This window comes from Drosophila navojoa, chromosome 3 (genome assembly GCF_054131105.1).
Source record: "Drosophila navojoa isolate 15081-1374.11 chromosome 3, UAZ_NAV_1.0, whole genome shotgun sequence".
NCBI lineage: Eukaryota > Metazoa > Arthropoda > Insecta > Diptera > Drosophilidae > Drosophila > Drosophila navojoa.
The window spans coordinates 11262134-11288074 of NC_142891.1; the positions used below are offsets into that span (position 1 = coordinate 11262134).

At 34.4% G+C, this 25941-nt stretch overlaps 1 protein-coding gene across 2 annotated transcripts in view; it reads left to right on the forward strand.

The window, feature by feature from the left end:
* tai (basic helix-loop-helix family member taiman) overlaps nucleotides 1–25941 on the forward strand; it is a 115547-nt gene that overhangs the window by 76492 nt on the left and 13114 nt on the right. For both annotated transcript variants that reach the window (XM_089256804.1, XM_089256805.1), the window contains exons 3-5: nucleotides 16475–17168; nucleotides 19499–19660; nucleotides 24254–25130. In XM_089256804.1, coding sequence (XP_089112930.1) covers nucleotides 16475–17168; nucleotides 19499–19660; nucleotides 24254–25130 — 1733 coding nt within the window. The remainder of the gene's footprint in view (nucleotides 1–16474; nucleotides 17169–19498; nucleotides 19661–24253; nucleotides 25131–25941) is intronic.

Here is a 25941-nt window from a genome sequence, read left to right on the forward strand (position 1 = left end):
CTTATAGCTGCTCAATCATCATCAATCAACAATCAACAGTATAGATTTTGGAGCAAAATGAACTTGAATAGCGTGTTTAACTAAAAATAGTTCAAAACTCAGAACTTTACAAAATGCATAAAGTTTTTGCCTGTCAATCATTAGCCATCAATCACAATAAATTGCAAACTTACATAAATTATTAATTAGTAGAAATGCCAACATTGATTACTGTTTAGATTCAATCATCAGTCATTATCAATCAGCCATTAATTTTGGTTTATTTATTGTTAAATTAATACTAATAATAATTTGAATTCAATTAGGTTTTGCCTATCAATCACTATCAATCAATCAACAAACCATCTTAATAAATTCAGCCACAGCTCACACATCCCACAAATTTCGCCTATTAAGTCCAAAAATTGTTTACACGATCTCTAGCATAGATAAGAGCGACTGTAACAATCATAATTCAATTAATTAGAGCTCAAATTGTATTGTCATGTTGTTGAAGTTCAGATGGTCAACCCTTTTAGTTTTCGCCATTGACTGACCCTTCGTTAAGTTTGTATTCTGCGTTGGCTGGCTCAACTTAATTAAGTTGCCAACGCCCCTTCGCACCCGCGCCCCCATCTGCACGTTGTTTGTGCCCCTGTTGCTGCTACAGTAGCGGCTCAGCTTACAAACACAAAACAAGCAATGGGCGAAAAAGTCCATTTAATTAAATTTGCATGAGAAATAAACAAACACAAAGCACGACAAAAAAAAAAAAAATACATCATCAGCAGCAGCAGCGGCAGCAGCGGCGACAGCAATTGGATAGAGCGACAAGAACTATATGCTAGGAGAGGGGCCTATATGCCTGATAAGGGGGCAGCTGAGGAAGTTGTGCATGAGGAAATGCTCAGCGCCGTTTGAGACTGTCGCAGGCTCGCAGCTCGAAGCGTAGAACTTGTTGCTGCTGAAAGATTTAATGATAGAGATAATAATAATTAATATAGGTAATACATGGGATCAAGCATTAGGGAGCTATATTATTTCAATTTTGGATGGTTAAATTTCGTTTAGAGAAAGTAGTAATAGTGCTTTAATCATTTTCGAAACAAGCCCACTCATAAGTATATATAAGAGAGACTTACAGATGCAGATTATATGTAACTTATTCAAAATGTAGAGTTGGTTTTTACATTTTGAGTATATGAATATATTATATATATATATTCATATATAATCTTCATCTGTAATTAATACACATCGTATCTTTGTCTATATATATAATAATAATAATGTAATGTGCAATGTACAATAAAATCTCTATCTTCTCCTTGGATATATCTTCCATTCTATATCAATAATAGGGCAGTATTCTATAAATCTCTGCTTAGAATTAAATTGGCTATGGGGTAGCAGACCTTTAATGGGTTAATAATATTATTCTAAAATGTTTTTATTTTTTTAAAATTAATTTTTATTATCATAAAGCCATTCCCTATCAATTGTCATACATCTGTGGACAACAAACAGGACAGATCCTATATATTTCACTAGCAAAGTAGGGTTTTCTCCAGCTCTACGGCAAATAAATAATAGTCAGGGGAAGGCTGCTCTGCAACCCTTTTAAGTATGTATATTTCATTTAAATTAAATGCAATGTGTCAGAAATAATGATAAATCGATTAACCGGAATGATAATGACGCTACGTCGGCCATATGTTGCGCGAGTTGTGAGGAAAATTGAAGAGGCATTGCCCCTTGTGATTACCGTTTACGGCGATCGTTGGCTCATGATCTAGCTGAAAAAGGCTTATCATATAAATAAAGGCATAAATCGAGCCAAATATAAGATAATTGATCAAAAATTGAGATTGAGAAATGGGTAATATACCAAATTTTAATATGTGTGTATAAAAATTAATCTATTAATCGTAATCGTAAATTTCTGGCTTCAATATTCAGACTTTTCTTATCGCATACATTGCCATTTTCCAACACTGACAAACAAATTTCCATGCACACACTAGAAACTACGAATTAAAAAATATCTATAGTAGCAGCATATTGATTTAATGGCTAGATTGTCTCAGGCAGCTGCTGTTCCAGTCAAACAGCTGTCGGAAACTAAACGAAAAACGAGTACAAGAATCGCCATTGTGAAAAAGAAAATCGGATAAATCAAATAGTTTATACAAGCTCAACTGATAATGGGAGGAAATTCCCGCAGTACCCCGAGCTCATATCGGTCAATAAGCTAACACAAATACAGGCACAGAGAGCCAGCAGGCGAACAGGAAGCCACATGAGCGGAAAATTGGAAGTAAAAAAGTCTGGAAAAATACAACAGCAGAGAGACAGAGAGAGAGAGAGAGTGAAAGAGAAATATATATATAAATTGTAACTGGGAAAATGTAAAGTGAAAAGCATACAAAATGCTGGGCAATTGCGTTTGGCTAGCAGGCGTGTGGGGAGTATTTGGTGGGGATGTAAAGTGAAATGTTAGACAAAGTGGCAGCCATACGCACACCTACACACATACACTCCCACACACACTTGTAGCGGCGCACATGCAAACCGCTTGTTGTAAACTTATACTTTGAACAAAAAAAAAAAAACCAAGAGGAAGGCAGGCAGCAGTGTAGCACACATGAAGACGCACAATTACATCTGTATGTGTGTGTGTGTGTGGGCTTAAAAGGATATATGCGAGGACCAAGTGTAACGTGGGGTACAACAATTGCAAACGCCGTGGCAACAGCACAAAATAAAACAGAAAATACTCTGCAAAACTGTCACAATGTGCAGTCGTGTGTGTAAACAATTGTAATCCGGTAGAGAAATCACAGACAGAGCAGAGAAAACCCTAAACCGAACCGAACTGAACCTAACCTAACAAAATGGAGAATAGGCACGATGAAATGGGAAAATAGAATAGAATGAACGCCTACGTAGATATGGTTAAGGATTTAGTTGGAAAGGCAATATAAATATGGAAATATGTGAAGCACTAAACAGCTGAAGGATATTATATTTTAATGCTCCAGTAAGGCCTGTCAATTTTAATATAAATTTTGTATTAAAAAAGAATAATAATAGAAGTGTAAAAATATAATACATTTTATAAATATCAAATGGAAACATAATCCAAATGTGTATTAGATGTGAGCTAGATCACCAATAACTTACATTTACAAAAGCAAAATAAGGAATATTATACATATATAATAATATATATAATATATGCATACTATATTATAGATTCTATACATTACTTCAAATATATTTTAATTCCTTTAAAACTGACTAAAAATATTTAATAAAACATAACCATTATTTGCTTAGATCTTTTATAGAAACGCATAAATTGTATTAATTTTCTTGACTATTCTTAGTGGAGCTGGCTTAATTAAACATGCCATTTGAATAAGTGGAAGGCTCTTCAAAAATCAACTACTCAAGCCTTTAATATCGAATTAGTTTCGCATTGACTTCATTAAAAGCTTTATATACTCAGTCAGCAAAGTAAAAAGAGTATATTGGTTTTGTACAATGCTCAGCTTGCTGTCAGTTTTTTCTCTCTAAATAAAAGTAAAGCCCTTTTCTTTAAGCTAACGATAATACCCTTCCCTTACCTCATAAATTGTTTGTGTAACAAGAGTTGTAAAATGAGCCCATTTTGGGTGTGGCAAATAATTGAAATAATATAACATTAAGGCAAATTAAAGGCGACAATATATACTCGAATAATAATCCCCCACTTATAGACTATTAGCTATTAAAAAACATATCAACGACCATTAGTTCGGGAAATGTTAATAATTGAGTAACTTTAATTGATCTTTGACCATGAGCGAGTATTATGCAGTTGATCGCACACGACAACAACTATCTAACTAATTCTAAGTAAACTCAATTCATGATTTAGATAAATTCATAGCCAACGGCTATGCAGTCTAGTCGCGTAATAAAAAAATGTGAATTAAAAACTTATAGTTTTTTTTAGTATTTAAATTTGATTTATTTATGTGAAACTATAAAAAATTGATCATAAGCTTAGTGAAATCAGTTATGAAAGCTAAGGCTAGGCCGTCTGTTCATAATTTGAATTTGTTTATGAAGTAGTGCAATAAAATTAGCGCTGCTCTATGCGATTCTCAAAGCTGCAAGCCTAAAGGAAAACAAGAAAAATTAAAAAAAAAAAAAAAGAAATGAATGGGAAATAGAATAGAAAATAGTCAGATATTTCTTTGTTGTTTATATATATAAATATACATCATTTTGCATTATAATTTGTATGTCAGCCGATAAACTGGCTATACTTAAAATGATCGTAAAATAAATGAGATCGCCTCCAGAAACCCTGAATATGAACAGCTGTGCACTTTCAGCGCTTTCATCTTGAATATATAACTGCATTTATCTTATTCATAACCTTTGCTTTATCTCTTTCTCTTTGCAGGTGAGTAAGACAATAAAAATTTCCATTGAAAATGCTCAAAAGGCACGCAGTGAAATCACATGGAAAATATAATCTGTGAAATATCAAAAATCATAATAATAAATAAATAAATAAGAAAACAACAGAATACGAAATAAATTTGCACATTTAACTCAGTCATCGTCACCTTTATGGCTTGTAAACAAAATGCGAACTGCACTGAGACAACAACAAGTGAAGCAAACTCAACAACAACAACAACGACAACAACAACAAAATTATTCTGAAGGTTAGCTTATAAATTTCATTTACTCATAAATAAGATTTTTGCAGTGCGTTTTCATTGAAACACAGCCAAAAGACTGTGAACAAAATGAGTATTTTTTTAATTAAATTTAATTGTTTAAATTATTGAGCAATAAAAAAATGCAAATTTTAATTAAATTTTTTTTTTGTGATTCAAATCAAATAAAAAAAAATTGAATAACATTTATTTGTATACATAAATTCATATAAATTCACACATTCTAAGTGCCACGCCTCCACACGCACACACACACGCACGCCTACGAACCACTTGGCAACTACAATTGCCATTTGTGTTTGATAAGCTAGAAAACAAAAACAAAAATCAACTTCCCCGCTCACATAGCCTTAGCCCAGTTACGAAACTAGCGAGTCGCTTGCATTCAGTGTGACCGTATTCTATGCACACACAAAACAGCTGTTCCCCACTTGAGTCTAACCTTAGCCAAAGCAACAGCAAAACACAACAACAACAACAATAACAACGGCAAGAGAGTGCCGCAAAATGCTAAATCGACTCTGACCCACTGACATTATTTCGCTATATAGCAGCTATAGACGATGACGACGACTGCAACTACTTAGACAGCAACAACAACAACAACAGCAGCTAAGCAAAGTGCAATTTGTCAGCAGGTGGATTTCTGGGGCCGGTTATACAATGTCACACAATAAACACACATAAAATATACATATATCATATATATATGTATATAAATTTACAGCGAGAGAGGTCTAGAGAAAAGCAAATTGCGAGACTGAGAGTAGAGACTGAGCGCTTCATTCAAATGCCGGAAAGAGAACGACCCTGTTCGTCTATTACATTTATTTAAATTAGCTGTTAGTTATTACAGATCGCGTGCATACCCTATAAATTAAATAGATATTGGGTTAGGTTAACTGTGAGAATTTTTTCGCGATTCGGAATTTATAGCTATAGAAAAAATGAATACTTTAAGAGAATAATAAAATAGGTTAATAATAATAATATAAAAAAATAAATAAATAAAAAATATAAATATATACAAATAATAAATTAAATTAAATTATATATTTATTTTTGTTATATAATACATACAAATAATATTTACATAATTTTTAAACAGTATTTTTTTTATATTAAATATTAAAAGTCCAAAACATTTTGATAATCACGAGATTTAATTTCTAAACATAATAGAATTTAGATATTAAAAATAAATTAAATTAACTTAATATATATATTAAGTTAAGATAATAAAAATAAATTAACTTGACTCAAAAGAGATATTAAATTAAGATCAATTATATTTAATGTTAGATAGCATGGATTAATACGATGCATACGCTCATTAACGTCGACGTTTAAAATATAAAATATTAAAAACAACATTTATTAATTGAGTTGGCGGAGAGTAAAAGAAGAAGCTAAATTATTTTCTTTCCATATAATTTTCAGTCACAATTAAAAAAGCTCAAATCCTTAACTCTATATGTATGTTATAGCTTTTCTGGTATCGACATCAGCTACATTCTAAACTATTGTGTCGCTTGAAAACAATAACATATGATTCAATTCATTAAGTGCAGAATTCACAATCTGCGATTTTTTAATAAAGATGCTATATATTATAAAATACAATATACATTTTCACATACAGTTAATGGCTAATTAAATTAGGTGTTTAGCAGCTGGATAGTTAAGATCTCTTAAAAAAATATTTAATTCACGATCTGTTAACATTTTGTATTGTATAACTGAAACTAAATTGTAATTGAAAAGGTACAAAATTATTTGAACTTGATATAATTGAACGTTTTAATTGAAATTACTTTTGTAAATTAAAAACTGAAAAACTTTTTCATCATTTCAGTTCAGTAGCTGTTCTTTAAGCACTCTGTCTGCCATTTGTTCATACAGTTGCCATTTGTTAATTTGTTTTCATTTATCTGGTTTTTGTATTTGTATTTTGTATTTATTTATTTTTATTTTTATTTTTTGGCGATAAATGAAAAGTGAAAACTGTCAACGCATGGCTCGGCAATTAGTTTGTGAAAGCGAAGCCACAGCATTTTCTGTACACCCTCTCGCGTACTCTCTCTTTCACTCAGCCTCATTTTCATTGGTTTCTCTCTATCTCACTCTCTGTTGGTGCGGGACAATAAATAAACCGAGAGCTCACACAATAAGTGCAAAATTATGTGAAGCATATATCAATGTCAATTAATTGCAACGGATTCATGTTGAATCAGAAATACTATAAAATTGAAATAATTTATAAATCCGCAATGGACGATATTAAATAAGAAAAATTGAATTTTACATAAAAAAGATCTTATAGAAGCAATTTTAAACACAAAATTTTATGCGAAACAATTAAAGAAATTGTTCTTTGAATTTTAAGGATCTCATATATTTAAAAAAAAACCATAATAATATTAAGTAAAAAAACAATCAACTTTAAATAATAAATAACCTTATAAATTTTTCATATAATAAAAAAAATTTTAATAAAAATTAGTAAAAAAAAAAGGAAAACAATAAATAAATACTAATAATAAAATATAATAATAAAATATAAAAAATATAAAACAGCTCCACTTAAAAATCCTTTTTTTTTTCCTAAAAATTAATTTTTTTTTTCACATAAAATTAAAGTGATTAAACACAAAATTTTTTACATATTTTTCCCATAATAAATTAAATATATAAATATATATTTACATATAAATGAAAAAAAAAAAGTACTTAATTTATGCGTGCCAAATTGTTCAGAATTTGTTTAAATATATATATAGATATATTTAAACAAAATTAAATAAAAAACTAATGCCAAAAAACAAGTCAAAAAGTAAACAAATAAGCACTCGGAAACCCCAATCAGGCGACACATCACATACAAATACTTTATGCTGTTTTGCAAAAATACAATTATTAATAACAAAAAAAAAGTATTTATATATATATATATATACTATATATATATAATAAGTTAGCAACAACAATAAAAACAGCAACAAGGCGGCAATCGAAATACACTTGAACGTGAGTGAAACAAAATTCATGACCCACTTTATAAAACACTTTTTCTTTCATCCATGACCCACTTTATTATTTGTAGCGATGATTGAGCGAGAGCGACTGAGAGAGAGAGGTATAGAGAGAGAGAGAGAGAGAACGCGTACTGAGCGTCGTTGAAGCATATGTTTTATATACAGACAATTAGTTGCTAAACTGCAGGCTTACAACAACAGCTGAGCAAATGAGCTGAGCCAGACGCTGTGGTGGGCGCCGCAGGGTGCTTGAGGCGAGGTGGGGCTACGATGGGGCAGGAGCGGCCTAGGTAGGCGCGCTCGCTGCTCAGAGACTGCCCAAGCATAGTCGAATGAAAGAGAGGGAGTGAGAGAGAGAGAGAGAGAGAGACAGAGCGCGAGCGAACTGAGCTTAGTTAGCACAACTTTTTTTAGTTAGGGGCCAGACAAGTGCCAAGCCACATGAGTGTGCGTATGTGAGTGTGCGTGTGTGTATGTGTGAATGTCAGTCAGCCGATTGAAGAGGCAGAGAGCAAAAAATTAAAACCCACACACTCAACTGAATTATGTGCATAAAAAGACTGCAAAACAATTCGCGGTGGAGGTTAAGATCAGGCTTTGATATAATATGATACATTATGGATTTGATTAATATAGATATTAAAATATATGTGCGTAAATGTATTGAGGTAGGCATAATCTAAGAATATGTCTATTTTATGATTACCCTGATTTTGTATTTAAAGTAAATATAAATATTTTTAGCATAATTATAACTTGTTTTGTATACTTATATTATTATGATTGATAATGATTTTCATGATTATTATTAAAAGAATTCTTTTATTAGAAATATTTTTTTTTAGAAAATTTTCTATTCTATATATGTACATAACTGTTCATATGTATATATATTTCGACTTTGTTTTTAAATTAAACTTAATTTTTCCAAAGCAATATATTTAGTTTCATATTAAATTATTTAATATATTTTTAATCGGTTTTTTTATTATTGTTATTAAAATTATTTATTTGTTTAATATTATTATCAAAACATTTTTTTTTTTTAATTTACAATACTTTCTTAAGACAACAAACCCGCTCAATGAGTCACCCAAAGTAATCGTTAGGCAATTTATGATACCTTATATAAAAATAGTTATCAATAAAAACATACATAACTGCAAATTTAATTGTATTTTGTAGTCCCAACGGCGACTTTTTGTCACTATAATATGCGTCAACGTTTCGAGAACTAGTCATACGAAATTCCATGGAATCCCAAAAAAGAAAAACAACATTTGTTGATGTTTGCGAAAATATTGATGTCAAGGATATGCTTGAGGAAGAGGAAAAAAAATGTGAATCATATAAAATTAAATGAAATTGTTGACTGTGAAAATATGTACATATATTATATGGGGTATACAATTATTTCTTTCATTTGTATATGCATATTTCACCATAAATATGATTGTTGCAGAGTTATAAAATGAATAGTAAATAGCATTTTGTATATTTATAAATGAAAATGAATGAACAGAATTTTTTTTTAAAGTTTTATAAGATATTTGGGAGAAATTTATTTATAAATGAAAATGAATGAACAGAAATTTTTTTTAAAGTTTTATAAGAAATTTGGGAGAAATATATGAGATATAATGAATTCTAAAAATTATTAAAGTAATGAAAAATGTGATTTTTAAATTTTAGTAAAAGAAAGAATTTATATGTTTATCCATGCTTTTTTTTTTAGCTTAAATGTTATTAAGAATTCAAGAAAAAATAGTATAGACTTATTATTTAGCGATAATATCTATTAGATAAATAATTTAAGAATCATTTTTGTTTAATTTAAAAATATTTTGTTTTCTTAATAATAATATATAATCATTTCTTAGGCAGGATTCAAAATTATAAAAAAAAATTAATTTAATAATAAATGAGCTTACGCTGACTAGACCATAGGCATTATTTACATTCACTCTACTACCATGTGAATATGTTGTATACCCCGTTCAAGCAGCTGCTACAGGGTGTTTGCAAAACAAACAACAGTTGCAATTGCAACAAAATGGGGGACATGTTGTAGCCACTGTTTATGTTGGCTTCAGCTCGTTGTTGTTGCGGTTGCTCTGTTGCTGTTGCTGTTGCTATTGCTGTTGCTGGCTGTCAGACACATTGCCAGCGTTGACATTGTGGTCATTACAGCTCGTACTGGCAATAGTTGTTGTTGCTGCTGTTGCCTGTCATGTTGCCGTTGTTGTTTCTGTTGCATTTTGTCCACTTTGTATTACATTTTCATTGCGCGTGTTATCGTCGACGACGTTGTCGATGTCACATCCAGCTGCCTGCCTGGCTATTGTTTCAAATATAGCTGTTGCAATTCCTGTTGTTGTTGTTGTTGCTGCTGCTGCTGCTGCTGCTGCTGCTGTTGATACTCACACACGCTTGCAATTAATTGTGACTGGCAGCAGCGGCATCGACAACATGCTTGTTTGCGCTGGGGAAATTGCTTGCTGTCTGAAAACCCATCAAGAGAAAAGCCCATCAAATTGGATCATTGTTACACACTTCATCTGCAGCTCGCTAATTGCAATCGCTGTTCGCTCGAAAAATGAAAACCTATTTGAAATCGAGCTTAAAGCTTGCGCGTGATTCTTCTTCTTCTGTTCTATTTGGTATTCAATTACTAAACGAAATCAATTAGAAGCAACTTCCATGACTCACGCCTCACCTTACACGAGCATTAAAACTCTAAAGCTCACATGTGCGCAATTCTGGTTTTCATTACTCACACAGAGACAGAGGCGACAACAATTTCAATAATTCCAGCATAATTTACGTGGCGCTGTAAAAATCTCTTTTGGGGCTTTTGATTATGGGCTAGCTGCTACCGAGTCGGGTCCCAGCGGCGACTGCTTACAAGTTGAGCAGCACGTAGACCAAACCTAAATCATAAAAAAAACACACACATACAAAATGTTTAAGCTTTGCCCCCAGCAACAACAGCAGCAGCAGCAGCAGCAACAGCAGCTTCCTCTGCGCGAGAGAGATAGAATGAGAGAGGGAGATAGCTTGAAGAAAAATTACTTTCTTGTTTCCATACACTGCGTATGAGTAATTTTTATGTGTATTGCAATATTTACAGATTGCAGAGCTCTCTGCCCGCAACATCATCATCGCTGTCATTATCATTATCAGCATTGCCATAATCATTACGTTTATCATTATCAATTTGTCTTAAACGCTCGCTGAGGTGTTTGAGCTGGCCTCTTCTTCGTTGTCCGCTATTAAATATAATCTAGAATATTTGAGCAGTTCTTTAAATGTGATTCATTGCTATGACCTTGACAGGTATTTACTCTCTAAGAGATTGCTGCTCAAAATATTTTGAGTCGGATTTGAATGCTTTAAGCTATTAGTTGGCTTCCATTCATTTACAATTTAAATGAGAATAACTTTGGGCATGGACTTTAGCATTGCCCCGTTATGCAGCTTTTAAATTATGTCTTAGAAAGTGTATAGACAGTGAAAGTCTGATAAGCTTTAAGCGTCGTATTGACAATATTTGATTTATGTGAGTTTTTAAAGCTAATTAAATCTTTGTGTCAACCCATTACAAAACATTTCAACAAATTTATACAAAATCCATAGGGCTCAAAAGTAGCGAAAACTTAAAGTTTGGGAATTATTACGATAACCTAAGCATAGCTTTGAAAGCTCATTAGCTTATTTTGAGCAAATATTATAAGTATCTAAAGCAAATTGTTTTCAATATTATCTTAAAATTGAGTAAGTTTTTGATTTGGTTTGTGTGAGCATTGAAAGCTCGTTAAATATGTAAGCCTGTAAGACTTTAAAGCTTTGAGCTTGAATATGATGAAAGCTCATTAAAGTCAACAAGTTTAGCAGTCTAGAAGATAGACAGAGAGCGAGATAGAGAGAGAGAGAGAAAGTTTAAAGTTTCATATTGATAATATTTCCGTATTCCATGAATTCTTATGGAATTTTAAAATCATATTGAGTTTTCTATTATGAAAGTTTTCTATATATAAGATATTTCCGGTATCTCATCTTGCAGTACAGAGAAAACTCAGAGAATATTTTATTTGGCTTCTCAATGTAACTTTATCAGTTCGACTCACTTAATAAAGTCACAACTATGTGACATTTCTTGTAATATCACTTACAGTTTCTCCACCCACAGTTGGAGGCATTCGCAGTTGACAAGAGACTGCCAAGTGCCACGGCACTCACTTCAACTTGATCTCTAATTGCACTCTTGAAAGTCAACTCCAATGCAGCGAAGCATTAAGAAATCTACAGCTCCCCTTTTATATTTAATGTATATATGTATGTATGTATCTATAGCTTACCTGGGACCACCCGGCAACTAGAGACGGCTAGTGGCTAGTGGTGGCTGGTGACTAGTGTCCAGCGACCGAGTTTTTGACTTTTTTGTTTTTTATTTTTTAATTACATTATATGCATAATAAAGGCCTCTGCTGGAGCCCCAAAGAGATTGCGACTGCGAGTGCAAGCAAAAATAATTACAGACACTGAACGCCACGAGTTAGCGATGTAATCAGCATAAAGTCGAGCAGAATTGCTGCAGCGGCTTAAACCTGTTAATTGAATATGATGTAAACAGAGATACCCTGTAAAATGGCAAGCTAGAATATAGATAAAATATAGGCAAAATATATATAAAGAGCGTATAGGAATTAAATATTTAATAAATGAAAATAAAATATAGATGATATATAAATAAAATATAAATAAGAAATATTTAAAATTAAGCTACAGTATTTAAAAATATTGATATAACTATATAAATAAAAAAAAAAAAAAATACAATAATAAAATGAATATAAAATAAATTACAAAATAACAAAAATATAAAAAAAAAATTCATTGCTTAAATGATTAAATGATTAATTTGTAAAAAAAAAAAATCTAGTGTTATTTTTTTACTTAAATTGAGAGAAGGTTAAAATAAATATACACACAGAATACACATATTTGTATGTATAAATATTTTTATATTTTATTATGTTTATGACTTAAAAATATATTCAAAAAAATTGTAATAATAAGATTTTTCGAACAGTCAATCTAAAAAATATGCCAAAAATATTAAGCAGAATATAGCTGAAATAAAAATTTTAATTTATCTATGCACAATCCAAAGCGCTTTATAAATTGCGTATATAGCATGTAAAAACTATCCAATAACTTAATTTACCCAACTTGGGAAGGCAACACGAAGTATGCACAGAAGTTACTAAAAAAAAGTTGATTCGAGCGCCGAGCGCTGTCCAGGGAACAGGCGGAACTGCGACCAAAGGCAGAGGTGACGGGCAGTTGGCCAAAAAAAAAAAGGAATAAAAAAGCAGCAGAAAAGAGGGAGAGCAAAAAAAAAAGAAAAACTGTGAATGGCTGCCCTATGCAATGAGCGCGAAAATGAGTGACGTACAAGCAGCGCTGCTGCGCCTCGCCGCCCCCCAGTTGCTGTCCCTCCAACCGTCCTCCATCCGTCCGTCCGTCTGTCCGCCCGTTTGCTTGGCCTACCCAAATGGTTTCCCTTGACAGGCGCAATAATTGTGCAGATTCTTTCTGTGGCTGACTTATTTTATTTTTATTTGTTGCTGTTGTGGCTCTGGCCTGACAGGGTGACACATTAATGTGCCAGCTAGCAGATGATGAAGATGAAGATGATGATGATGACGAAGGTGATAATCATAACGAAGATGGGGCATTCTATTTGGGCATGGCGCACGGAGCGTATGATTGACGCGCTTAATTAAAGAAGCTAGCGCATATAAAGCGCAGCGTTAATTAATTAAATTACAATTGATGCAGTTGCAGTTGCAGTTGACTCTTGTTGTAGTTGTTGTTGTGGTTGTTGTTGTTGTGCTTATCATTGTTTGGACTCTGCCAGGCCATAAATACATATATGTATATACATATATATAGAAATGCGTATATATATCTATATATTTCTTTATTATCGCATTGCTCATAGCGCTAATTTCACAACTTATCAATTCGTTGGCCATTGAGGGCCAATCGTTATATTTATAGCCATAGCCAGTCGCCGATTTGTCCAAGAAGAATCGCTCAGAAATTCGCTCGATTTCTCATTTCAAATTTACTTAACCTGAATTTAACTTTCGTTTCACAAAACATTTGGCAACCACGATGACAAAGCAAATTGAAAGAAACACAGAAGGGGAAACACCTGTAGTTATTATTATATATATATATATACATGTATGCAAAGATCGATATATGTGCGTAAAATTTGTTTATTTAGTTAAATATTTGGTTAGTGTATTAGCAAAAATCTTAGAGGTTCTATAATGTATGAAGAATTTTTATTTTTATAATGTATATAGAAGCGAGGTGTTTATAAACGATTACTTGAAAGCATATGTTTTATATAAATATTGAATATTATGAAATGATATGAAGAGGAGAGAAGATGAAACTATGTTCTATACACATGAACTACCAAAGTCAAAGGCTTGACTTTTAGTATTTTTCTTGTATTTTTGGATATATTTCGGTATCTTGTGCATTCGTCCGAAACCTTATAGTTCCATGACTATTTTTTAATGCAAACTGATTCTACGTATAAATACGCGTCTAACAAGGCATTCCAATCGAAAATCGGATGAAAAGTCCACAAGATATGAACTTCCAAAGTCTGAAGCTTGACTTTTAGTATTTTTTTGGTATTTTTTGATATATTTCGGTGTCTTCTGGAAAAAGCACTTTCCCATTTGCCACGCCCATAGTGAGGGCAGGTATACATTAATATATGCTCTACATATCCAGTCTCTAGCTTCCATAGCAGTGAAATAGTTTACAATCATACGGATAGACGAAAGGGCGTACGGAGAGCAAGACAGACATTGCACAAAGCCAATTTAGTTATTAGATTTTTGTGAATGAATATAAAAAGTATTTTAATAGGTATTATTCCCTTTCCGAAAATATATTTTTATAGCTGCTGCGCTCCAATTAAAAATTTCCGCCATGAAAATTCCAAATTATAATGAGAAATGCAAACAAGAATTTCAGTTTTTTGCAAATGGGCCTTACGTAAATAAAGAGCAAATAATATGCCACACTTTGGGCGCACAAAGTAAACAATTAATCACGTAACCAAATACATGCGAAAAATAAATAAATAAAGAAACAAAAAAAAAAAAAACCAAAATAAAAACAAAATGTATAAAAAGCTAAGAATTTTAAAGACAAAAAGCAGCCATGACAACGCCAGCGGCAACAAAAAGTGTAAGAAGAAGAAGAAGAAGAAGAAGGAAAATATGATGAGGACGAACAACCACAATATTAATATGACAAATGTTTATGACGCTGATATCCACTTGAATGGCGCAGACAGCGACAAGACCAAGAGCTGGGCTCTGGTTGGATCTGTTTGAGGCATTTCGGCCAAGTTGCGGTTCCGGCCAGAAGCAACCAAAAACTGACAGCATTAATTTCGCTCACGTTGCGGTGGGCGTGACAACGTGTGGGTGACGGCCGCAGCAGATGCTGCAACAGATTTCCACGCCAAATAATTTGCCTAAGTCAGCGGGCGGGCTGCTACTGTATTTTACCTGATAACGAAACAAAATTATAGCCAAATATGAGAAATTATTTCGTGATCATTGCCAGTGCATGAATGTTCCCCGAAATAGACATTTGAATTATGAGCATTATGAGCATTTAATTTTTAAAAAAAGTCTGAGGAGTCTTATAAATATGCTTTTAGAGAAAAATGTGCGCCTCTCTAGGCGATTCACAAGTATGGGTCTATATTTATAAACAGATATGCTTAAATAAAAGGCCCTGTATATATTGGTATAATTTCTAAGGAGTTTACCTTAGGCATCACACAGCTTCTCTACACGACTCGCAAAGACTTATTAAGTACTGAAAAATATTTCTAAATCGTCATGGAATATAGCCTAGCCCTGGCACAACATAAAACTTGAGCGTCCCTACGAGAATTAAGATAATAATCTGATTGAGGTAATCAGACTGACTTGATTTTAAGCTAAGCGATGCTAAATGTTAAACATAAAAGCTAAGCTACGTAAGAAAATCTAGGTATGTTTCTATGCGATTCAAAAAATTTGAGAATATAGATATGGACCTTAATAGATTAGTATATATCTGAACTGTGTAGCTCAATAACAATAATGTATACAAATATTTACGTTTATAAAAAAAAAAAAAAAAACTAAATAATTGTGTAATATATATATAATATATCTATAAATTGTATAATATTATTTTTATGTGCTCACACAAACCAATTGAAATAAACTTAAAAAATCGCATAATATAAGATTAACCAGCATAAATCAATTTGTCTTTATAAGAATCAGCTCTTGAGATAGACTATATCTAAACATTACTTGATATACCCCAAGAGATAACATTATATGTATATATACTAGGTACAAATCAAAATGTCTGCCCCTCTATGCAATTCACAAAATGCAAATGCCTTTGATAATATGGCGTTGTAATCGAGTCAGCACATTAGCTCGTAATTGAGGCCTATTTGCAAGGCATTTGCATGCTGCCCAAGGCGTGTGTGGGGCAAAGTCAAGAATTGGGGCCAAGGTCGCAACTTTGCCAAAATCAAAAATAAAAAAAAAAAAAAAGAAATGAAATCGTCCACTAATCGAATATAATTATTTGTTCTCTACTTTGTTGCAGGCTTAGCCCAGGTGACTTACCAGATCATTGGGCCTCAGGTACAGCAACAGCAAAAGGAACAAACGCAGCAGGCAACAGCCACAAGCACAACAACAACAGCAGCAACATCAACAGCAGCAGCAGCAGCAGCAACAGCAACAACAACTCAGTTTGCAATCTGCCGCGCTCATCACCGGCCGCTGCGACCGCAGCCGTTACAATCGCAGCCACTGGCGGTAGCGTGGTAACTGGCCCAGGCCCCCTCCCGGCACCAGTGGCGCAGCTGCAGCACGGATTGGCGCCCAGCACGCCACTGCAGCGCGCAACGGCAGCGGGTGGCGGAGGCGCTGGTGTTGCAGGCGCCACGACCTCACCTACAGCCCCCTCACCCTCGCCAGCGGCAGTAGTTGCCAACAATCTGCTCACTGCCAACAATCTGGTCACCCTGCAGCAACAGCAGCAGCAACTGCTCTACCAGCAGCAGCAACAGCATCAGCAGCACCCGCAGCACCCGCAGCAGCAGCAGCAGCATCAGTCGCTCAACTCTCATCATTCGCATCATAGCAAGGCAGCGGTCGCTGCCGCCGCAACGGCGCACATTGCAGCTGCGTTGCAGCGATCGGGCATTATGAACGCGGTGGCATCGCCGATTCCTGCCAACTCTGCGACGCCGGGTCGCAAGATACGTCGCAAGACGGATACCAAAATTAATTTGGTAAGTAATATAAATAACTAAAAAACAAACCTAAAATATTATACATATCTAAATAATGAAAGCAGAAGCAACACAAGTGAAATTTTAAGCTACATTTATAATAGCTTCATATACCAATATTTCCATATAAAATATTTAAAAAATGTTCCCCATAAATTCCGAAGAGAATTTTTTGAATTGGCAAAACGTTTAAAATTAAACTCTTTGACGTTAAACTCTATCGTTGTTAGCTATTGAGAAATAGAGCAATTCCTTTCAGCTCCAGAGCTAAATTATACAGTTAAAGTCTTAGGGCAAATGTCAGATATAATAATTTAATAATATGATATAATAATTGTTTTTTTCTAAAACTGTTATCTATTGTAATTGAGTTCTCTCAGTGGCTCAGCAACTTTTAAATTGCTTTCAAGTTTTTTCTTTAAGCTTTATAAGATGAATATCTTAGTTTAATATAGCTTAAGGCCGCTGCTTTAAAACGAATTATAAATTGTGGATCTTAAACTTGTTTTTAATCTGGCAGAATTTTGATTAGCAATGCTTGATTCAGCTGAAGAAAAATATCTAGCCGAACTCAAGTATATTTTTTCCAAGTATATCTATCTACATATATATATAAAAGAGAGTTGTGTAAAAGTGTTCCTACACTTATAACTCGAGATCTGCTGGATCAATTTTCATGGTTTTTGATTTGTTGGATTTGTCTCCGCTTCGAGTAGGATAGTAGATCTTAAAAATACTGAAAAAATTTGACGAATACTTGAAAAACGCGTTTTTTTTCCCTAAAGATTTAAATTTCCATTGATACTCAGTAGGCTTGATAACAGTGACAGTTTTCGGTCCTCCTCTCATGTTATACAATAGTATAGAAGTAAATAAACAAATGTAGTCAGTCAGTCTACGGCACAGCCTCAGGCGAACCTGACTATTTAAAAGAAAAGCACATTTGATAAAAATACAGAAGCTAAATATCTCGAAAGTTCAGATATTTGTGTGTGTCAAACATAAATTTGTGTAATTTTTTTATATTTATATTTCTCGATTGCTTTATGTGGTTTTAAGCGAGGGCATATTCAGTATTACTATTAATAAAAATGCCGCGTCCTAGAAGATCTAGGAAACGGAATATCGCGAGTCAATTATCTGACGAAGAACGAGAAATCGCCCGAGAAAAGCGCCGCGTGAGTACCCAGCAAATAAGGGCCCTAATTCGTGCTTCTCAAAGAGAGGCAGTCCGTGAAACCGCAATAAGAAATGGTTCTAAGCATCATATCTGTGGCGATTTGTAACCAAACTTCAACTGCCTGTAAATATGAGAGTTGCATTGTTGAGCGATCTATCTGCTGATGATTTCTCGAAGCAATTGCTGAATATCGGTAATGGCCGTAATCCTGTTGACGAATCAAGTGGCTTGATTTGATTTCCTCAACATTTTTGCCATTTCGTCTCATTAAAAGATGAGCTTATCAACAAATTATTTCCGAATATCATTGCTTTCCACAAAAATACTAAATGTTTAAGTGAGCGAGCAATTTGTTGGTACTCTGTATGCATTCAAATCTATCGACTGTGTAACAAACGAAGAAGCCATTAATTACAACTAAAGGTTGGCTCGGTAGTTATCATGCTAAGAAATTTAAACCAACCAAAACTGTGCAATGGAACGCGTTTAGTGATAAGAAAACTGATGAGCAATGTGATTCACGCGTCGATACTCAAGGAAAATTTAAAGATGAAGTTCTTATTCCTAGGATTTGGATGATCCCAACAGATATGCCCTTTGAGTTAAAACGAATTCAATTCCCGACTCGTCCTGCCTTCGCCACGACGATCAACAAATCACTATTTGTGGCCTCAATCTAGAAAATGCGTGTTTTTCTCATGGTCAATTGTACGTGGCATGCTCACCTGTTGGCAAACCATCCGCATTATTTGTTCTTGCACCTGACCAAAAACCAAGAATGTCGTTTACCACAAGGTGCTTGAATGAAAATCCGATTAATAAATTAATCAGAGTGTATCCCAACCTGAACAACATAGCTTGCAACAATTTGTTACCTAGAAATAATGGATAGGGCATTGCAACGTTAGCCGGGCCAGCTAGTATGTACATATATAAATAGAAACATATGTAGTCTGTACTTTCCGAGGAGAGCTTTTAACAGACTCGATTTAACTCTTAGAAAGCTTTTATAAGTACAAAGATTAATCCAAACATTTTCAGTTCACTTCAATAAAGTTTTTGCACAAATAAATATAATAAATAGAATAAACTTAATATAATAAAACTCTTTAATTTATAGCACTTTTCTTAAACAATTTTCGTTTCACAGCCGCAATCACAAATAAACAAATGCAACAATGAGAAGCGACGTCGGGAAATGGAAAACAATTACATTGAGCAGCTCTCCGAGTTTCTGCAGCTCAATAAGCGTGGAGATATGACATCAACGAAACCGGATAAGGCGGCGATATTAAATCAAGTGGTTCGAACGGTAAGTCAAACTCAAGAAGATGGCTTGGGTTATTATGCAAAACTAACAACGGCAACAACAACAGCAACAACAACTTTGACAATCAATCAAAAAACTCATCAAACAAAACTAATAAGCAAAATGTTGAACAAGTTGTCGTGGAGCAAGCGACGTGAACCCTGGGCCTCTGACCGGAATAACTAATGATCAATTAGGATAGACAAATCCCCAATGTAATTTCTATGCAGTTCTGTTTTTGTTGTTGTTGTTCTTGTCTTTTGCTATTTTGGCGACACCCGCGTTTCAATTAAAAAGCAATTATTTTCAAACCGCAAAGAAGATTAAAATAATAATACGCATGAAACACAGGCACTGAGAGAGAAAGAGAGAGAGATAGCTAGATTACAGCGGGCGAGCGACAGAGAGAGAGGCGAGGAGTAAAAGAGAGAGCAGCTATGGAACCCACAGAGACTTTTCGACTGACGTAATTTTATTTTACTTTGTTTTTTTATACTCATTCACGAAAATGAAATGAGTATATGGGTTTTGTGCAATGTCGACCGACTGCCCGCATTGAAGCCAGAGATTAGAAATTGGGAATGCCCTCGATAAAAGTAAGAAATTAAAAAACAAAAATGCCAAAAATTAATTTGGCAACGTTTGGGCCGTGAATGAGTAAACTGCAGTCGATAATGCCCGACTACAACGTTTTTATTTGTTTTTTTTTTTTTGTTTTTTTCTTTTTCGCTTTTTGTATTTTGCTGGTCTGCAAGAGGAATTTAATTAATATTTTTATTCAATTTACATAAATTTATTTATGTTTCCATTGACAGCGATACGCGGCGCATTCTCGTCATGTTATTTTAGGCTTGTGCTTTTGCCCTCTCTCTCTCGCTCACACTCTCTCTCGCTCTCTCTGTTCTTTGTGTGTGTGTGTGAGTATTTCTTTTATTGAATTCAGGTAGCCTAAGCACTTTATTATGCAAATCACAAGCGCCACGCTTTGCCGAACTTCAAAAACAAAATTCAACGAAAAAAAAAAAAAAACAAAAAAAAAAGGCAAAAAACAACAAAGTAAAAATAAAATACATAATACATAATAATTTTATTAACTGTGCAGCTTGTAAGCTAATGCAATTAGTAGGGGTTAGCATATATAGCTGTCTACCAATTAGGGGTATTCCCTCCACAAAGTGACAAATTAATAATATATAAATTCAATTAAATGTCGGTCTGATGCGGAAGCTATGCGAGCCAAGCTAATTTGAAATTATTAAGTGAGCCAGCTAAATAAATATTGAATTTAACATAATAAAGCCGAAAAGCTTTTAGTCAAACGAATAACCATGAAATATTTACTATGTGGATTAAATGTGATGAGGCTTTAACTTTTTATTTTATTTTTATAAGTATTTTATTTAATTTTTTTTTAATGAAACATATTACTTGATTTGAGGTTTTATTTAATTTTTTATTTTATTTTTTATTTATTTATTTATTTTTTATTCTGCATATTGTCTTAAATATTTCAATTTTTTTTTTCTAATCTATATATGTATATACCAAGAAGATAAATATAATTTAAATTAAATATTTTACATTTACTTAAATATTTGCACTTTAATTTTAGTGCTTCAATTGTAATTGAAGCTCTAAAGATTTGCTTAAATAATTCACATGAAATCTTAAGCTTTAACCTTCACACATATTGCCAGCGCAAGCTTCACAACAACTCCGCTTCCACCTATTCGGAAAGCCATTGCATATTCTGAGCTAATTCAACGCCGACCTCTAGTCTCAGTTGCTTTTCTGTTTTGTTCGCCTATTTCGCCATTCCATTGGCCTGACGGCGGCTTAAGTTCGACTCAGTAGCGCATGGAGAGCTGGAAGCGCTGCTTGCGCCCGGGCTTAGTCAATTCAATTCTCGCTGCTGTCTGTCACCATTTTCACTCAGCTGTTAGCCGAGAGTGAGTGAGAACGTAAAAGAGAGTAGTGTGTGTGTGTGTGTGCGAGAGCGAGTAAAAGTGTGTGCGTGTAAGTGTGAGGCTCGATTCCATTCTACATCATTTTTTGGCAACTTTAGTGTGTTACCTGCGTTCCACCTAGAAATTACTGGAAAACATTGTGATTGAAAATAATTATAGCAATAGCGCTTAAAAGAGAGCTATCAATTATTATTATTATTATTATTTTAAGGAAATATTGCTGCAAGTTTATCATTAGAGCACAGTTGGTTGTTCATTAATTTCGGATTGCTGGCGACACTTCCCTCAGCCATCCACAACTTTATTTTGATTGTGAAAACGAGACGCTCTCATTGTTTTGCCATACGCAGATGGTATTTACCCCTTTTATTGTGCTGGGATCTGTTTCGGCTTTTGGCTTGCTTTCTGTTGTTGTTGTGTTTGTCTGCTTTACTTTGCTATGCATCTGCGTTTTTTTGTTTTTTTATTCGAAGCTCTCTCAAAATTCGCACATTACCTGATGCGATCAATTGAAGCAACAGGCCAAAGCCCGCAAAAAAAAACACACGCACACTCGTGCATATAAAGAACAAAAAGTCCAGACACGTTTTAGACATATTCGTCATTGCATGCCCCGGTTTGTGTTGTTCTTGTTGTTGTTTATTTTATCATTTGACTGATATTTTCGGAGTGCCTTCACCCCGAAAAAAAAAAAAAAGAATTTGTTTTATGCCCGTTGCTTGAGCAACTTTTCCTGGTTGGCTGGCGCACACAAACATATACCGACATATACACAAACGCAGGCGTATACAATTGTACTCACTGACACAGATGCGAGCTTCCTTCCAAACAAAAAGAAGTAAAAGCTCGCTCTGCGCTCTGGCCGATTGCACTCGCAGATCAACGAACTGCGTTTGTTTTTTGGCGATGACGTCGCACTTGGCAATTTCATATTTCTTTTTGTTATTATTTATTTGTTTGCAACAGTAAGAGCAGCTAAAATAGCAACAAGAACAACAGCAACAACAACAACAACAACAATAGCAGCAGCAGTAGCTACAGCCAGCAGTTTCTTCGCCGCCCTCTCACACAAGGTGCAAAGGCAATGGGTGATAACAAAACACACACGCACACGCTCGCACACACACACACACACACACAGCGACACACAGCCACTGTCATACAAACACATTTACGCATTCACACGTGAGCCGGTAAACAAATGTCTGGAGAGCAAGCAACAGCAATAACAACAAGAACAACAGCAGCCAGCGCACACAGCGTGAGAGCGTCAGATAGAGAGCAGAGCTTCGTCAGCTTTTGCCTTCTTTGTTGTAGTAGTATTCGTATATTTTTGCCGTGTTTTCGGGTTCTCTGCTTCTTCTTCTTTTATTTTTTTAATACAATAATACAATTGCATCAAAAAATGTGTGTTTAGTATTTCGGCAACTTTGTGACAGTGCTGAGTGTGCGCAACGTTTCTGTGATTTTTTATTGCTTTTGCCTCTCTCGTTCACATTTTTGATAGTGAGTAATTCGGCACTAAAACTAAACTACTTTATTTACATGCACATGTACATAAATATGTACATATATAAATGCAATACAATAAAAGTGAGTGAGTGAGTGAATGGATGGAGCCATTGACATGCGTCGTTCAAGTTGATTGACCTTGAGTGTGTTGTGAAAATTGTGAAATTTCAATGCGTTCGAACTGCGTCTTAAGACTTTTCAAATCAAACAGTAACAACAACAATATTATTGCGCTTTCATTGGGAGTTCTCTTTCTTGTTGACTTCTGTTGTTGTGATTATGCTGTGCGCGCATTCGCGCATGTGTGTGTGTGTGTGTGCGTATCTGTGTGTGAGTGTTTCGCCTGTGTCAATGACTCAAATCTCAAACGCGCGCGCAAAAATTTGCGTGGCGGAGTAAAAATATAATACACACACACACACACACACATGCATACATATCTATAAGCACACACTTGCCCAGCGAAGAAATGAGATGAAATGCGGTTTATTGCACTTCACTGTGTAAACACGCTGAGAGCGCGACGCCGACGCACGATGACCAATGCGAGCTTTTGGCTCGCTCTCCTTTTTCGACTGCTCGCGCCAGAAAGCTTTGCGAGAACAAAAACAACAGCAAGCGAGGGAACGTTGTTGATCGCGAAGCGGGCTATAATAATTATTTCGAGTGTAGCTCAATTTTGTTATTGTACTGTTGTTCCGTTGTGTTTTTTGTGTGTGTTTTTTGTTTTTGCGTTTTTTTCGTTTTTGCTGTAATACATAAAATGAGCTTTGTCGAAAATACTTCCGCATGGTAAACATTTAATTTGGAAATAGAGTTGCAGTCGCGTTGAGTGAATGTGAATTAATAAAAGAATTATTAATAAAGAATATATTTTAAAAATATATTCTTTTAAATATGTATAAATATATCAAATATATTTAGTATATATTAATACAAGTAAAATTTGATAAGATACCCATTAAACATTTAAATATTATAATATAAATTATTTTAAGATACATAACTTGAAATTTAATTTCATAACTTATCATCGTTATTAAAATAATTACATTTAAAATCAAACCATTTAAAAACAGGTTTAATTCAATTTGTTTTCTCTTATCATAATTTACAGTATCGTGATATTTGTGACAAAGGCCAAAGCCGTGATATATCCTCAACATCTACCAATAACAACAACTCCACAACAACGACCAACAACAACAATAACAATAATAATAATAATAACAATAATAATACTAATAACAACAACAACAACAATAGCCACAAACCACAAGCAACCTCAACGCGCTGCACACGCTGCGCCACCGACAACTGCTCGATACACCCTGTGCAACAGGGCGAAGTCTCATCAACAGAGCCACCATTGCCAGAGCCATCGCTGCTGAACGGTCAAGTGCCTGAAATATCCGCTTACTTTGAAGCGCTCGAGCATTACATTAGCTCCGTCGGCTGGGTGCTGCTGCAGGTGAACGCTAACGGCATCATTGAGTCCTGCACGCAGAACATACGCGAACTGATCGGCTATGAGAAGCAGGAGCTCTTCCACCAGCCTCTCTACCGATACCTCTATGCGGGGGATCACGCCAAACTGGAGCCGATCATAAACAACATGTACAGCAGCAGCAGTGCCAGCGGAGGAGGTGGACCTGGAGGTGGTGGCGGCGGCGGCGGCAGCGGTGGAGCCGGCTCAATGGGCGGCTGGGGTGATCTCGATGAGCTGAACAATGGCAATGCGTCACAGCAATCGGCTGGTTCCAATTCCAGTTCCAGTGCTGGCAACGGCGCTGGCACGGGACCAGGCGCCAATATTGGTGGAGCATCCAAATCCAAGCGCAGCATCTCCACCAAGGTGCGCATGCTAGTCAAGGATACACGACCGGCCACACAGACCTCCTCCAACTGCGATGCCATGGACCAGAAGCCGCTGAGGCCGTCCGGACACCAGGACAAGTATGAAGAGGTCGTATTGATAGCGGCGCCAGTGAAGGGTGAGTCCTTGAGAGCTATGGCAAGTCTGGGTTTGGGTATTGCTTAAATGCGAAATGATTTCGTAGACTAGGGATACAAATACAAAAATATATGTATTACAAGGGCGATATGGAGAGGGAGTAAAATATACGTGAATGGGTAAAAATTCTGGTGATCTTTCCATGTATCTTAAAGTTAAACTCATTCGGGAATAGTGAGAGAAGCATTTAGAAAAATTGATCAATTATCAATCATACGAAATCAAAAGAAAACGACTTGCGAAGACAGCTAAAAATGATATAGGGTAGGATAAAAGATAAAAGAATATACATCATTTTATTTGTACTTTATTTGAAGTATAGAAAGGGATAAAAATTAGACAATATTTAATCGAAAATAAAATAGACATATAATTTATCTCAGGGGAAGTAAGAAAATAGTGGGAAATAATTCAATTTAACCGTAAATCTAATCCATATTAGTGTTACCACTAAAGCCAAATCAATTCATAGTTTATTTAAAGTATATGAAGAATTAATGATAAGAGAGATACATATTATTTATTACTAATGGACAATATATACTATTAGAATGCATTTCTTGCAAAACTTAATAATATACATAATAAATAATGCTGTCTTGTGCAATATGTCTATATATGATATACCTATTGAAATGATGCAACATTGCACAAAGAAATAAGTCTCTAATTTCTCTAGGAAAGATCGATTAAACAGAAAAGATATTATGAGAAACAAATAAATAAATATCTACTATAGAAATATTGAAATAGAGTATAGACTATTCGATCTTCTGAGTCTTAAACTAGAA